General features: G+C 34.6%; 1 protein-coding gene across 1 annotated transcript in view; it reads left to right on the top strand.

Annotated features, from left to right (window-relative positions):
- SLCO4C1 (solute carrier organic anion transporter family member 4C1) overlaps positions 1–16,762 on the top strand; it is a 69,114-nt gene that overhangs the window by 36,560 nt on the left and 15,792 nt on the right. Inside the window, exons 3-6 of the mRNA XM_047778366.1 lie at positions 5,447–5,629; positions 11,609–11,705; positions 13,533–13,654; positions 15,708–15,820. Of these exons, the coding sequence (XP_047634322.1) occupies positions 5,447–5,629; positions 11,609–11,705; positions 13,533–13,654; positions 15,708–15,820 (515 nt within the window). The remainder of the gene's footprint in view (positions 1–5,446; positions 5,630–11,608; positions 11,706–13,532; positions 13,655–15,707; positions 15,821–16,762) is intronic.

The raw sequence follows: 16,762 nt of genomic DNA, 5'->3' as shown, positions 1-16,762 counted from the left end.
TAAACTGGAGGCAAAGATGGATAACTTACAGGAAATACTGACCAAAGAGATACAAGATATAAAACTTAAATAAGAAGAGATGCAAAATACAATAACTGAAATAAAACATTCACTAGAAGCAGCTAACAGCAGAATACAGGAGGCAGAAGAACGAATAAGTGAGGTGGAGGACAGATTAGTGGAAATTACGGATGCAGAACAGAAAAGAGAAAAAAGATTGAAAACAAATGAAGAGAGTCTCAGAGAACTCTGAGACAATGTTAAACACATCAACATCCATATTATAGGGGTGCCAGAAGGAGAAGAGAGAGAGAAGGGGACAGAAAAAATATTCCAAGAGATAATAGCCGAAAACTTCCCTCACATGGGAAAGGAACCACTCACTCAAATCCAGGAATCACAATGAGTACCATATAAAATAAACCCATGGAGGAATACACCGAGACACATATTAATCAAACTAATCAAAATTAAAGGTAAAGAGAAAATCTTGAAAGCACCTAGGGAAAAGAAACACGTAACATACAAGGGAACCCCAAAAAAGTTATCGGCAGATTTTTCAGCAGAAACTCTGCAGGCCAGAAGGGAGTGGCATGATATACTTAACGTGATGAAAGGAGAAAACCTCCAACCAAGATTACTTTACCCAGCAAGGCTCTCATTCAGATTTGAAGGAGAAATCAAAACCTTCACAGATAAGCAAAAGTTGAGAGAGAATTCAGCAACACTGAACCAGCCTTACAACAAATACTAAAGGAACTTCTCTAGGCAGAAAAGACAAGACAGCAACAGGAAACAAAAATTCCGCAAATGACAAGGCTCACCAGTAAAGGTATATATACAGTAAAGATACTAAATCATCCATGCACAATTATACCACCAAAATCAGAAATCTTGAGAAGAGGTGGGTACAAATGCAGGACACTGGAGATGAACTTGCAATTAAGAGACCAGCAACTTAAAACAATCTTATATACTTATAGACTCATATCAAAACTTCAGAATAACTGCAAGCCAAAAGTCTACAATTGATACACAAACAAGGAATCTCTGGAGAAGAAATATATCTCATAGCAAATAAGTGCATAATCCACCATGAAGGGGGTCATTTGACATCATTCTTGGAATGCTGAAGTCTTCTTAGAACTGATTCTGATTTCCTCTCCATCAAAGAATTTATGATAATTATAATTAAATAATGCCACTGTACAATTAAATAATACAGTTCTAAAATTGTATTATTAATAACCATTTCTCTCCATGGTACAATGTAAGGTCTATAATGTCTTATCACATCACCTAGAATGGTATAATGCCTATATTGAAGAATCAATAAGATGTAACAAATTGTGAGGACATATTTATATAGTTACACTATTTTTTTTTTTATTTTCCCACTGTACAGCAAGGGGATCAAGTTATCCTTACATGTATACATTACATTTTCCCACCCTTTGTTCTCAATGCTATTCAGCAGTATCTCCTTGTAAATCTATTCTAAGTTGTGTCTGATAAGCCCAAGCTCCCAATCCTTCCCACTCCCTCCCCCTCCCATCAGGCAGCCACAAGTGTCTTCTCCAAGTCCATGATCTTCTTTTCTGAGGAGATGTTCATTTGTGCTGGATATTAGATTCCAGTTATAAGTGATATCATATGGTATTTGTCTTTGTCTTTCTGGCTCATTTCACTCAGGATGAGATTCCCTAGTTCCATCCATGTTGCTATAAATGGCATTATGTCATTCTTTTTTATGGCTGAGTAGTATTCCATTGTGTATATATACCACATCTTCCGAAACCAATCATCTGTCGATGGACATTTGGGTGTTTCCATGTCCTGGCTATTGTGAATAGTGGTGCAGTGAACATGCGGGTGAATGTGTCTCTTTTAAGTAGAGTTTTGTCCTGATATATGCCCAAGAGTGGGATTGTGGGGTCATATGGAAGTTCTATGTATAGATTTCTAAGGTATCTCCAAACTGTTCTCCATAGTGGCTGTACCAGTTTACATTCCCACCAACAGTGCAGGAGGGTTCCCTTTTCTCCACAGCCCCTCCAGCACTTGTTATTTGTGGACTTATTAATGATGGCCATTCTGACTGGTGTGAGGTGATATCTCATGGTAGTTTTGATTTGCATTTCTCTTATAACCAGCGATGTTGAGCATTTTTTCATGTGTTTGTTGGCCATCTGTATATCTTCTTTGGGGAAATGTCTATTGAGTTCTTTTGCCCATTTTTCCATTGATTGATTGGCTTTTTTGCTGTTGAGTAGTATAAGTTGTTTTTATATTCTAGAGATTAAGCCCTTGTCGGTTGCATCATTTGAAACTATTTTCTCCCATTCTGAAAGTTGTCTTTTTGTTTTCTTTTGGGTTTCCTTTGCTGTGCAAAAGCTTTTCAGTTTGATGAGGTCCCATGGGTTTATTTTTGCTCTCATTTCTATTGCTTTGGGTGACTGACCTGAGAAAATATTCCTGATGTTGATGTCAGAGAGTGTTTTGCCTATGTTCTCTTCTAGGAGTTTGATGGTGTCCTGTCATATATTTAAGTCTTTCAGCCATTTTGAGTTTATTTGTGTGCATGGTGTGAGGGTGTGTTCTCGTTTCATTGCTTTGCATGCAGCTGTCCAGGTTTCCCAGCAATGCTTGCTGAATAGACTTTCTTTTTCCCATTTGATGTTCTTGCCTCCCTTGTCAAAGATTAATTGACCATAGGTGTCAGGGTTTATTTCCGGATTCTCTATTCTGTTCCATTGGTCTGTCTGTCTGTTTTGATACCAGTACCATGCTGTTTTGATGACTGTGGCTTTGTAGTATTTCTTGAAGTCTGGGAGAGTGATGCCTCCTGCTTGGTTTTTGTTTCTCAGGATTGCTTTGGCGATTCTGGGTCTTTTGTGGTTCCATAGAAATGTTTGGATTGTTTGTTCTACTTCTGTGAAAAATGTCCTGGGTAATTTGATAGGGATTGCATTGAATCTGTAGATTGCTTTGGGTAGTATGGCCATTTTTACAATATTGATTTTCCCAATCCAGGAGCATGGAATATCTTTCCATTTCCTTACATCTTCTTTGATTTCTTTGATGAAAGTTTTATAGTTCTCGGCATATAGGTCCTTTACCTCCTTGGTCAGGTGTATTCCTAGGTATTTGATTTTGTGAGGTTCAATTTTAAAAGGTATTGTATTTTTGTATTCCTTTTCTAATATTTCATTGCTGGTATACAGAAATGCAACTGACTTCTGAATGTTAATCTTATATCCTGCTACTTTGCTGAATTTATTAGTCAGTTCAAGGAGTTTTGGGGTTGAGTCCTTAGGGTTTTCTATGTATAGTATCATGTCATCTGCATACAGTGACAGTTTGGTCTCTTCTCTTCCTATATGGATGCCTTGGCTAGGACTTCCAAAACTATGCTGAAGAGCAGTGGTGAGAGTGGGCATCCCTGTCTTGTTCCAGATTGGAGTGAGAAGGCTTTCAGTTTTTCCCCACTGAGTATTATATTTGCTGTGGGTTTCTCATAAATGGCTTTGATTATGTTCAGGAATGTTCCCTCTATACCCACTTTGGCGAGGGTCTTGATCATGAATGGATGTTGGACTTTGTCAAATGCTTTTTCTGCATCTATTGAGATGATCATATGATTTTTGACTTTTCCTTTGTTAATGTGGTGTATGATGCTGATTGATTTGCGTATGTTGAACCATCCTTGTGAACCTGGGATGAACCCAACCTGGTCATGGTGTATAATTTTTTTGATATGTTGTTGGATTCAGCTGGCTAAGATTTTGTTTTGTTGAGAATTTTTGCATCTATATTCATCAGTGATATTGGCCGATAGTTTTCTTTTTTGGTGGTATCTCTGTCTAGTTTTGGAATGAGGGTGATGGTGGCATCATAGAATGTCTTTGGGAGTATTCCTTCTTCAACCTTTTGAAAGAGTTTAAGGAGGATGGGCACCAATTCCTCTTTCTATGTTTGATAAAATTCACCTGTGAAGCCATCTGGTCCTGGACTTTTATTTGTAGGGAGTGATTTTATGACCTCTTCAATTTCATTTCTAGTGATGGGTCTGTTCAGTTGGTCTGTTTCTACTTGATTCAGTTTTGGCAGGCTGTAAGATTCTAGAAAATTGTCCATTTCTTCCAGATTGTCAAACTTGTTGTCGTATAGTTGTTCATAGTATTCTCTTATGGTTTTTTGTATTTCTGCTGTATCCATTGTGATTTCTCCTTTTTCATTTATAATTTTGGTTATTTGAGTTACACTATTTTTTTAACCAATTTATGCATTTTATATTTTACTTATTTTCAGAGGGTATATTACTTTTGCTATTCTTACCAGTTAAGTTATTCTTTTTATTATGCTATATAAAATATTTAATGGTATATAAGGCTTTCTTCTTTATAAATTTTAGTTGCATAATATAACAATTTTAATATAATGCTAATTTTTAAGAAAAATTGAAATGTAATAGATAATACTAAATAGTAAAGATGAAAGCCATACGAAACGGGATAAAGTATAGAATGAATTTCCTATTTGTCTCAGCATATTTTCCATTCCACTTCTCCAGAGGGAGTCACTTAATCTGTTTCTTGAGATCCATAATCTGTGTGAATGTAATTGTGTTTAAATATATGTATTTATTCTGTTAAAAAATAAAATAAGTTAAGTATGAAAAAAATTAGGAGTTTGGAATTTAATATATACACACTACTATATATAAAATAAATAAACAAGATTTTACTGTTTAGCCCAGAGAACTACACTCAATATCCTTTAATAAACCATAGTGAAAAAGAATTTATATAGCTGAATCACTTCACTGTGTGCCGGAAACTAACACACCATTACAAATCAACTGTACTTCAATTTTAAAAAAGATTTTTTTCCTTTGAAGATATCCAAAAGAATATCCTATGGACCAAGCGATTCCTTCAAAAATTAATAAAAGTTTGTGTTGTAAAAAAGAAGTAGATGAAACTTCCAAGTATTGATACTCTGTAGTGAATATTGAGAATTACTGTTTTGGTGAAAGTATCCTGTAATCTAAATATACTTGTTAAATGTGCTTAAGATATTGGGTGATAAAACTGATATGGTGGTCATATTCTATTTATGTCTTGGAAAAAAATCAAGTCTAGTGGTTTTTTTTCCCCTGAAAAATGTTCTTCTGTGGTACCATTTGATTCAGTTGTGTTAACATTTATTTATCTGAAAGTACGTTAATTTGGTTCTTAAATCAATGTTTCTCAATTTTGTTCTGTGTTTTCTAAGTTTTGATATATTTTATAAATTGTCTTTAATAATATGCATATTTTTAAATATTTTAAATATAATCAAAGTGAAGTGATTTGCAAAAAATAAGCAGTTATACTAATTTATAAATTATTTAAATTATTAGCTAAATTTTGATAAATTCACGATTTTATTTTTTTCCCTAAAGATGCTTGCTTAGCAGAAAAGAATAAAACCATTTGTACTGCTTCAAGTTCTTCACTTTTCAAATACCTGTATGTCTTTATTTTGGGACAACTGTTGCTGGGAACAGGAGGAACTCCACTTTATACCCTAGGAACAGCCTTTATTGATGATTCTGTTCCCACACACAAATCTTCTCTCTATATAGGTAAGTTTCCTTTCTAGTGTAAATGTCTCGTATCATTTCATTTTGTTGCTTGTTTAATTTATAAGTAAAACATAACATATCCTTATTAGAAAGTTAGCTGTGATTCATAGGAATTTATGTTAGATAAATGCAACATTACTTTTTTTGTTTAATAGTATACTGATGTATCAGGTGTTTCAGTTGAATGTGGTGATGATTTTCATTGACACCCTGCCTATTTCCTGTGTTGGACATTCCAACCTTCCTAGAAGTGCCATGCAAACAGTAGCCTGTCTAGATTGCTGGAATAAATCCCAGGCTAATTTACAGAGGTATGGAGATAACGCTTTGCTGTTCTACATGACTTGCTTCACCTTACATGGCCTTGGCTGGAATCAACGAAAGAAACCACACAGTGATACTCAGAAACCCCTGTGGAGTTTTTCATTTCAGATTAACACTTTTTATATATGACTCGATTTTTTTTTTCCTTTGCCATCTGATTCTTAGCAGTACAAGTTTCTCTTAAATTCCATCCATGAAGTTTCTGGAGGGTAGAGCTAACAAGACTATGCATGATCCTACATCCAGTTAATCCATAATTTATTTGCACATGAGTTTTCACTTTATCAGTCTATTATTATAATGCAGGGGACTTAGTCCATTTGAACTGCTTTAACAGAATACTGTAGACTAGTTAACTTACAAGCAAGAGGAATTTCTTTTTTGTCTTTTTGCCATTTCTTGGGCCCCTCCCATGGCATATGGAGGTTTCCAGGCTAGGGGTTGAATTGGAGCTGTAGCTGCTGGCCTATGCCAGCGCCACAGCAACGTGGGATCCGAGCCATGTCTGCAACCTATACCACAGCTCACGGCAATGCTGGATCCTTAACCCACTGAGCAAGGTCAGGGATCGAACCTGCAACTTCATGGTTCCTAGTTGGATTCGTAACCACTGAGCCACGACAGGAACTCCAAGAGGAATTTATTTCTTAACTTACAAGCAAAAGGAATTTATTTCTTAAATCCTGGAGGCTGTGAAGTACAAGATCAGGGTACCCTCAGATTCATATCGGATGAGGGACCATATCCTGATTCAAACATAGATAGCTGGCTTTTTGTTGTGGCAGAAGGGCCAAGGGAGCTATCTGGTGCCTCTTTGAAGGGCACTAATCCATTTTGAGGGCTTCATACCTAGGACCTAATTGCTTCTCAAAGGCCCCACCTCCAAGTATAATCATACTGGAAAGAAGGTTTCAACATATGAGGGGCAACACGAACATTGTCTGTAACAAAGCCCCGTTGCCATAGTCCCTGGAGGTCAAGGGTATTCAAGGTAGCCCTGATAGAAAGTACCGACTCTACCTAGGCTCCTCTCTAATGTGGAAACCACCACACTTCTACTTGTCTGCTCTACTTGCTTTGCTTTGGTCTCCCTACAAGATCTGATGCTTTTAGCAATGATTTTCACTTTTCCAGTTCACAGATTCTTTCTAAGGTTCTCTTCTGATCAGTATTATCATTAACCAGTTTCAATCTTTCTATTTTAGGAACGCACAAAAATAGGAAGTTTTTCAAAAATTATTTAAGCATGGGTGGGTGGGGTGGAGTTCCATGAGACCATCTCAGGTTTGATACTCTCTAAAGTTTTCAGGTCTCTATTTATTATAGCAGACAGATACAAAGCAAAATCAGCAAAGGAAAAAGATGCTTGAAATAAAGTACAGACAAACCCCGGTACAAGCTTCCAAGAGTCCACTCCCTCCTATTGGAGCCATATGGGTTAAAATTAATACCTCCAGCCAGGAGTTGTGACAGCATGTGTGAAATGTTTTCTGCCAGCTAAGTTCATTAGAGATTCAGTGCCCAGGGATTTTATTGGGAGTTGACCATAATTATAACAACCCTCTGACTTGCACATAGTTTAGCCTCTCAGAAGGAATACAGATGTTTGGCAAAACCATATTGTTTATACAAACAGTTTTAGCACAATGAGCCACCTGTATTAGTTAGGTAATGGTAGCATCCCTCTGGGTATTTATAATCTGATCCCAGATACCAGCTGAGAGCTAACCCTGCAAACAGGTTTTTTTTTGGAAGATAGCAGCCGCGGGCCTGCTTTGTTAACTTTTTTGCTATACTGTAGGAATTCATCAGGTGGTAAGTTTTGAGAGTAAAGGAAAAGAATAAAAGAAACAAAACTGGGAAACTCGCTTTTAATTTTTTTCAATTTCAGATAACTGATACTTTTCATTGGATAATTATATTTTGTTGATTAAAATCCTTCTTTTCATGGCTTGTCATATTTATACATTTCCCCATTTTCAAAATCTTCCTTCCTTCTTTCTTTCAAGATAACATCTATTACTGGTAGCATGCCTTTCTCTCTGTGAAACAGTTTTATGTAGCAAGGCAAAAATGGGCAAAATGAAAACAAAATTTGCTACCTATTCAAATGAAGGAAAAAAAGTGGTTATGCAGAATCTCTAGCCGCACAACCTTTGCCATGCCATTCACTCTTTATGTCTGTCTTTAATGCTTTTCTTGGGTTTACGGTTTTTATCCTTTAATTAAACTTTTAAATTCATTTAATATAATTTTGAGTTTAAATCTTTCATCTTAATATGTACTTCCTATTTGCTCTACGTTCCTATTTCTTGCCTTTTTTTCCCTTTTTGATAATTTAATATGTATTATTTCATTTCCCCCCTATTAACTTCCTGGACATATCCTCTTTTACAGTTCCTCTACTAATTCCTATATACAAACTTGATTTTATGAAATTCTAATGTTAATTGATACTTTTACCACATTCCCAATCATCACAAAAGTCTTAGAACATTTTAACTTTCTTTATTCCTTTCCCAGTGTTTATTCAGTTATTTCTGTGTACTGGAATCCCTTATATATTTAAATTTTTGAAGTATTATTAATGTTTTATTTAAAAGTATGGACCATTTTTATCAACATGTTTTCCTTTTATATAGCTCACTAAGTTTCAGTCTGGGATCATTTTCCTTTAACTTGCTAGAAGAACAGTTTTGAGTTAATTTATTAGAAGAGTCTGCTTGTGGTGAATTCTCTGTTTTTCATCTAAAAATTATTATTTTTTTTTTACCGTTTTCTGTGATGAATATCTTCAGTGGGAGTAGATGACTAGTTGGGCATTAATTTTTGTTCCAGTACTTGAAAGGTACTGTTCTAAAGTCTTCACGTCCATTCTTGTGCACGTTTACCATTTTTAAATTCTTTTCTTGTATTTGATTTTCATTTGTTTTATTCATTATGAGCATATAGGTGTAAAATTCCTTTTACTTAAACTGTTTTGAATTTATATGACTTTATATTATGTTGTTTGATATTTTTAATTGGTTTGGGGATATTTCCTATAATTATTAATACAGCTTTTGTTCTATTATCTCCTGGGACTCCACCTTTCAAATTACATATATATGCTAGCCACCCCCATTTTTAAAAAATATATTCTTTGTCTTTTACTCCCTCTTCTATATTTTCTATCCTTTGTGTTTTTTTTTCTATGCTTATTGATAAATATTTACTGATTTGATAATATATGTTCTAGTTTAGTAATACTCGGTTCAGTTCAGAGTAATCTGCTCTGGATCCATTTCATTTTTATTTTGACAAATGCATTTTATAATTCTAGAATCTTTTTCAAAATTACTCTGTGTGTCTTTTAATAACTTTCCAGTCTCTGTCCTATGTGGGAACACTGTGATCTGGGATACCCTTTATCTAATTTCCGGAATTGAGTTTATTTGAAGCTGGGCTGCACTTACTCTGTGAGCCAGTCTACTACTAACTCATCCTTGCTTTTAGAGGATCACCTCCTACGTGCCAAATTAAAATGTAGGGAAGGGAAAATTTACAAGTTATACTCCCTGAACTGCATATTTTGTTTCCCTACTTCCTAGAGAATAGCAAAGGGTGATTTTCCCTTCTAGTATTTCTTAAAGAATCAGCCAGTGTACCCAGGAAGAAAATCAGTCCCAGTTTTTGTTAAATAGTTCTCTTCTTCAGAATCTTAGCACAGTGATCCTTCACTATTTTTATCTCTTTGTTTCCAAGGAGATACTTAAAAATAATTTTTACAGTTTTTTAAAAGTTTTTTTTGAGTGGGCTTTTTGGTTGGAAATATTAGTCTACCACAATCCATCAACCAATACCAGAATTTTTAATTTTTGAGTTATATCAAATTCAACTTTAATCAGTTGACCATTTAAATTTTTTGCTTTTTTGAGGTATTTCTTTTATGAACATATTTGTGAACTACAAAAAGCATTTTTTTTTCCTAACCAAGGAATAATTGCTGCAGACTGAGAAAACAGGTAATCTAGACAGTGCTACTAAATGTGTATTCCACAGATCCATGGTGATAGGAACAAAGCCTAAAGTGAAAACAAACCTTTAGAAACTTTTATAGCAGTTTTATACTTCCACAAAACTTACAAAGTATCCTCACAAATGTGTCAGTCTAATAAACCCAATTGGAAGCAATTTTTAAAAATAAAAAGCTCTATCACCAAAGATAATTTGGGTATCACTGATTTCCAGCGTTTTTAATCATACACTTTTATCCACAAAAATTTTTGAGTATGAATCATATATATGTATGGACTTCATTATTTATGAATTGTATATTTAAAATTATCTATTACTACAGTTTTTACATTTTAAAATATAGATGTAATATAAATAAGGGTAGTTGATAGATAAATAGAAGTTCTTATGTGTTTCCAGGTCATCTTGCATGACCTCTGCTTTGGAGACTTGATCTAGTGCATAAGTCATTTTTTCCATTGATGTCTGCTTCATTTTGTGTATTGTGCAGCCCTTTTTTTTCATGTAAAAGAATAAGAATCTCAGTGGTTAATAAAAAAATTTCAGAAGATGGTAATATATGAGGGTACTGGTATATGCATACTTTGTTTTATAAAAATGAAAAAGTTATATATGGCAAAAGTTTAAATATCTGAGAGAAATAACGTCAGTTTAATTCTACTTCAAGTAAAAATAGGGTAAATACTAGGAGCTGGAGTTTAAATCAATGGTTGAATTTTCTTTATTATTTATTTATTTATTTATTTATTTATTTATTTATTTATTTATTTATCTTTTTAGGGCTGCACCCACAGCATATGGAAGTTCCCAGGCTAGTGGTCAAATCTGAGCTGTAGCCACCGGTCTACACCGTAGCCATAGCAACACCAGATCTGAGCCATGTTTGTGACCTACTCCATAGCTCATGGAGTGACGCCAGGGATCGAATCTGTGTCTTCATGGATACTAGTCAGATTCGTTTCCACAGAGCCACGACAGGACTCCTTTTTTTTTTTTAATGGCTTCATCTTTGGCAACCTGTGGATGTTCCCTGGCTAGAGGTTGACTCAGAGGCTATACCACAGCCACAGCAACACCAGATCCTTAACCCACTGAGCCAGTCCAGAGATTGAACTCTCATCCTCATGGAAACTATGTCGGGTTCTTAACCCACTGAACTACAACGGGAACTCCAAATTAATGGTTTACTTTTAAGAAACAGACTATTGACAAGGTTCAGGTTTTAAATCAATTGCCATAGTCCAAAATAAAGATGCTTTTGGAACATAGACAGAATGGAAAATGTGTCTCATTTCATTGTTTTTCTCCATAAGAATTGTAGATAATAATTACTATCACTACTCAAAACAGGTAATAGTAGATGAACTACCCCTGCTGCCAGTTAACTTTACATAGATTTGTTAGATTTACTGCAATAATTGTTATAGTCTAACGGTTTACATTGAATTATGTATGTTAATCTCCTTGACTTGACAGGTGATACCACTCAAATGGTATGTTTTAATAAAACTATGTGTAATTTTTCTCTGATTCTAATCATTTTGTTTTTCTATGGTAAAATACTTGTCTTTTTTCACTTATAAGGCATTGAAAGCAAAGTTGCACAGATGACCATCTTCAGTTTCCTTGTTCTTCTAGGAATTGGCTTTGCCATGTCAGTATTAGGCCCTGCTTTTGGCTATGTGTTGGGAGGACAATTGCTAACCGTGTACATTGACGTTGATTCGGGACAAAGGCAAGGCGATATCTATTTTTCTTTTATTTATATTATTTTAATTATGTTAGCTTCATAGACAGAACATATTTATAGTATTTCCCCAATGAGGGATTTTTCAGTAAACAAAATTGAATAGATACAAATTTTTATGTGGTGTTCTGGCTGCATTGCTTCATGAATTAATGCCATACCATCTATTGATAGAAGTGCATTTATTCATAAATAAGAATGTTTAGTAGTCACCTGGTGAAGTTTTCCAAAAGATGCAATCAAGACCCATGCATTGTTCAAAAATAATAATTTAATATGCTTTAAGTAGTTTTGACTGTAATAGATTGCCTGAAGAGACACAAGAGTCTGATTCTCAGACTAAGTTCTATAATAGCTTGGATAATGTCATAGAGGTTAAAACAACTGAGACAATGGAGGATACTAATAGGTAATGTTTATTTATCCCATGCTGTGTTTTAGACAACATTGGTTTTGTGTGGAACCTTATTTTTCATGTCATATTATTTAATCCTTTTAATAATCTTATAAGATAGTTTAGATGCAGAACTTGGTAGGTGACCAAGGCATGAATTGAAATAGACCTTTTTGACTCCACAACCCCCTTTTTCCCCACTGGGTTACCTTCTCCTTTTCCTGAATTGAGAAGTTAGTGGCCTTTGGTGATGCCATATTTTCTCTTTTTACTGTAATTACAAAGTCCTTTGCATGACTGTGAGCAGAGAGTATAGGTTAATCAAAAAAATTCAGAAGGTGGTACTGTATAAATATATTGATATATGTAGTTCTAGATTAATTTTTAGTGACTATATAAAAAGATAGGCAGAGGAAGCCCTTAAGCAGAGAGCTGGGTTTTTAAGACAGAACATTTTAATTTCAGTGGAGTGAAATAAGTTGTAGGCATGTTAGGAAGAGCCTATTAATATAAAAATACGGGAACCATTATAAGAAACTGCTAATAGGTATCACTGTTTAAGAAGAGTTTTATGTTGAGTTCCTGCTGTGGTGCAACGGGATTGGTGGCATCTCTGCAGCACCAGTATGTAGGTTCGATCCCTGGCCCTGCACAGTGGGTTAAAGGATCCAGCATTGTGCAGCTGTGACATAGGTTGCAATTGCAGCTTAGATATTTTTGCTGGCAGGGGAACACCCATATGCTGCAGGGCGGCTGAAAAGGAAAAAAAAAAAAAAGAGTTTTACATTCAAACCAATGCTACAATGGAAGCATGAAGCATGGTGAGAGTTCCCTGGTGGCCTAGTAATTACAGATCCTATGTTGTCATTCTGTGGCTTAGGTCACTGCTGTGGCATGGGTTTTATCCCTGGCCTGGGAGCTTCCACATGCCATGGACATAGCTAAAAAAAAAAAATCAGTGATTTGCTGTGAGATATATTTAGCATTTTATATATATAATATTAAAAAATATACATATATACACATATATTTTTATATATGTTCATATATACATATATCGTATATATACATATATACGTATGTACTGTAATATTTAGAGGTAAATTTAGCTAAAATTGGATAAAGTTCAGAAATTCTATGTATGCTTTCAAATAGTCAATATACTTATATTTACTATTAAATATTTAAAACTTTTATGCTGTATTTGCCATGTGACATACTTTGTAAACCATTGTTCTTAGAACTCTCATTTATGTGTGCTATCTGTTGGAATTCTTTAAAATGGCTCTACCTAAAATTTTAACTGATACAATAATATTCTATATGTACATTTGAATTAAAAATTATATAATCATCATGACTGAGTTTTAATTAACACGATAGAATTGAATTCCCTGTCTTGTTTTTTTTCTGTCACATAGCATTGATGTCACTGAGGATGATCCACGATGGCTGGGGGCATGGTGGATTGGATTTCTTCTGTCCTGGCTTTTGGCTTGGTCTTTGATAATACCTTTTTCTTGCTTTCCAAAACATTTACCAGGTAAAAATGTTTTCTTTAAAATTAGGGAGTTTTACTGCAATTCCTAGGCCAAGTGTTGCTTTCTGTATGATTAATAAGAATCCAAAAAATACACTGGGAGTTGCTGTCATGGCTCAGCCATTAATGAACCTGACTAGCATCCATGAGGACTTGGGTTTGATCCCTGGCCTTGCTCAGTGGGTTAAGGATTCAACATTGCCGTGAGCTGTGGTGAAGGTCGCAAATGAGGCATGGATCCTGCATTGCTGTGGCTGTGGCGTGTGCCTTCAGCTACAGGTCTGATTGGACCCCTAGCTGGTAACCTCCATATGCCTTGGGTGTGGCCCTAAAAAACAAACAAACAAACAAAATACACTGTTGTTCTTTTTTTTTTTTAATAGAATCTCAGTTGTAGCAATCTTAATAGTCATGGTTTTTCTTTATTTTCAGTTAACACACAAAACAGTACATGTTCACCTCTATTAAATACATGCTAAATTTGCATCTTATTGTGTTTTCTGGAAATCTTGCTTTATGTTTATGCAAGATACATTATCTTTTAAACTGTTAGTTTATATTCAGTTAGTAACTTCAAAAGCCAATCTGCTTTAGCTTATTGATGTTAAGTACTTTTTTTCCCATTGTCACCAGTCATGCTGTAGTATCCTCATCAAATTTCTTTTTTTTAAAAAGTTTTATTGAAGTATAGTGGATATACAATGTTTGGATTATTTCTGCTATACAACAGTGATTTATTCAGTTGCGAATATATCCATTCTCTTTCAGATTCTTTTCTCTCAAGATTATCACAGAATATTGGCTAGAGTTCTCGGTGCTTTCCAGCAGAGTGCCCTTGGCTAGTCATTTCGTATACCTCAGTGGATATATACCAGTCCCAAACCCCTAGTCCATCCCTACCTCCTGCAGCCTGTTCACCAAATTTCACTACTAACAATCTGTCCAAAAAGAGAAGATCAATAGAAGGAGTTCCTTCATGGCACAGTGGATTAAGGATCTGGTGTTGTCACTGGAGTAGTTAGGTTTTCTACTGTGTTGTAGGTTCAGTCGCTGGCCTGGTTACTTCCACATGCCATGGGCCCGGCCACAAAAGAAAAAAAGAAAAAAGAAAAACTAATAGAAAAGAATATGCATGCCTTCGTCTGTGAGATTTTACTTATAATCATGTGGTTCAAATACATGACTATAGAAATATTTTTGTCTGGGGTGAAGGCATTTAGTTCTTTCTATTATTATACGTCACAGAATAGTTGATTAGCTTTTGGAAATGAGCAAAAGAAAAGTAGGTAGAATAGAAGTAAGTGGACTCATATATTTCTTTCTACCCTGGGCCATCCAACTTATGATTTCGCATATTGACTGTTTTTTTTCAGATTTATTCACAGTTCTATTATTAAAAATCGTGTGTGATAATAGTGAATATTATTTCATATAAAAAGCATGTTATAAAGTAAAATAAAAAAGCTTTAAACATGCTTTGTTTAAAGCATAAAGGATGAGAAAGAATCATTTGAAAGCAAGAAAAAATTTTAAGAGAGATTTTAGATAAAGAGAACACTTAGGTAATTAGCACAAAATTGTCTTGTCTTAATTTTTAGACTGGTTAGAACTTCCTTAGCTAATGGTAATAATACTAGTTCTTAGGACAGCCAGATTATAGTCATAGATATTCATATAGATTTGTTGACATGTGTTTTGGAATTTGTATACCTGTAGAAGTGTGTGTCAAAGTAAACATCTTTTTTTTTTTTTTTTTTTTTTTGCTTTTTAGGGCCACTCCTGTGGCATATGGAGGTTCCTGGGCTAGGGATTGAGTTGGAGCTGCAGCTGCTGGCTTACACCACAGTCACAGCAACGCAGGATCTGAGCTGTGTCTGTGACCTACACCACAGCTTACAGCAATGGTGGATCCTTAACCCACTGAGCAAGGCCAGGGATCAAACCTGCATCCTTATGGATACTAGTTGGGTTCTTTACCCCTGAGTCACAAGGGTAACTCATAAATGTTTTTAAAAATGAAGAATGAAGTGATAGAGTGAACTGATTAATTTTTTAGGTACAGAAGAAATTCAAGATGGAAAAATTTCCCAGGCTCATCAGAGTGGTTCCGTACAGCATACAGATAGGAATTTTGGACAAAGTTTTAAAGATTTTCCAGCTGCTGTAAAGGTAAAAAATAATGCTACACACACACACACCCATACATGCATATATATTGAGATATTTATATATGCTACAAACATATGTAGATAAACAAATTATCTGTACACGTAAGTATTAATAATGCATTCTTGCTTGCTTATTTACTGTAGTTCAAGATCTTAGAAAAACTTCAGATTTAATTTTATTGTGCTTTGAATAAATGAAAACTATTTCAGAGTAGAATAATTAGAAGAAATTGAGTTAATCATATCAGAAGTATTAATATTGAGTGTTTTCTCATTAGCCCATCATCCCATGCCATTTCCCTTGTGTAACAGATGGATCCCTGAACTATAAATATATTTTTGAGAATGTCAAATCAATATTTTTCCCTTGGGAAGGAGTGGCAGTTAGGGTTACTTGTTTTGAATTTGAGGTTAAAGATACAAAAGAGTTATGGTCTATTTTACTGAACTAAGCAGAAAAAGTATTCTTTCTATTTAGTATCATAAAAGTTTTGTACAGAAGGGAGTTTATAATTTTGCCTTTTCAAGATTTGAGCTTATTTACTTTTCATTATTTTTTTCCCTCCTCAAATGAAAGCTTTAAGGTATTTTTACTCTGTTCATCCCCCCTTTAACTCTCCTTCCTCCTTGCTCGTATTCTTGTGTTTTGCTGAAATTGCTCATAATTTTTAATCTCAACTACTGTTATTTTCTTTTATGGTAGTTCTGTTCTATTTAATATATTTCTACTTAACTTATTTTATAAATTCTTATATATACTACCACCAAGTGCCGTTACTTACCACTGCCTTTTTTTGTCCTTATGTTCTCATGCTTTGAGATCTCAATTTTGGTTCAGATCTCTATGCATACAGCATTTTATTGAGGATTTTTCTCAGATAGGATGCCATCTAGGTATCTTTGACTATCAAAATGATATTTCTGACTGGATGAATACATTTAG

Source organism: Phacochoerus africanus, chromosome 4 (genome assembly GCF_016906955.1).
Source record: "Phacochoerus africanus isolate WHEZ1 chromosome 4, ROS_Pafr_v1, whole genome shotgun sequence".
Classification (NCBI taxonomy): Eukaryota; Metazoa; Chordata; class Mammalia; order Artiodactyla; family Suidae; genus Phacochoerus; species Phacochoerus africanus.
Note: the sequence above shows the minus strand (reverse complement) of the source record. Positions and strands in the feature narration are given on the sequence as shown.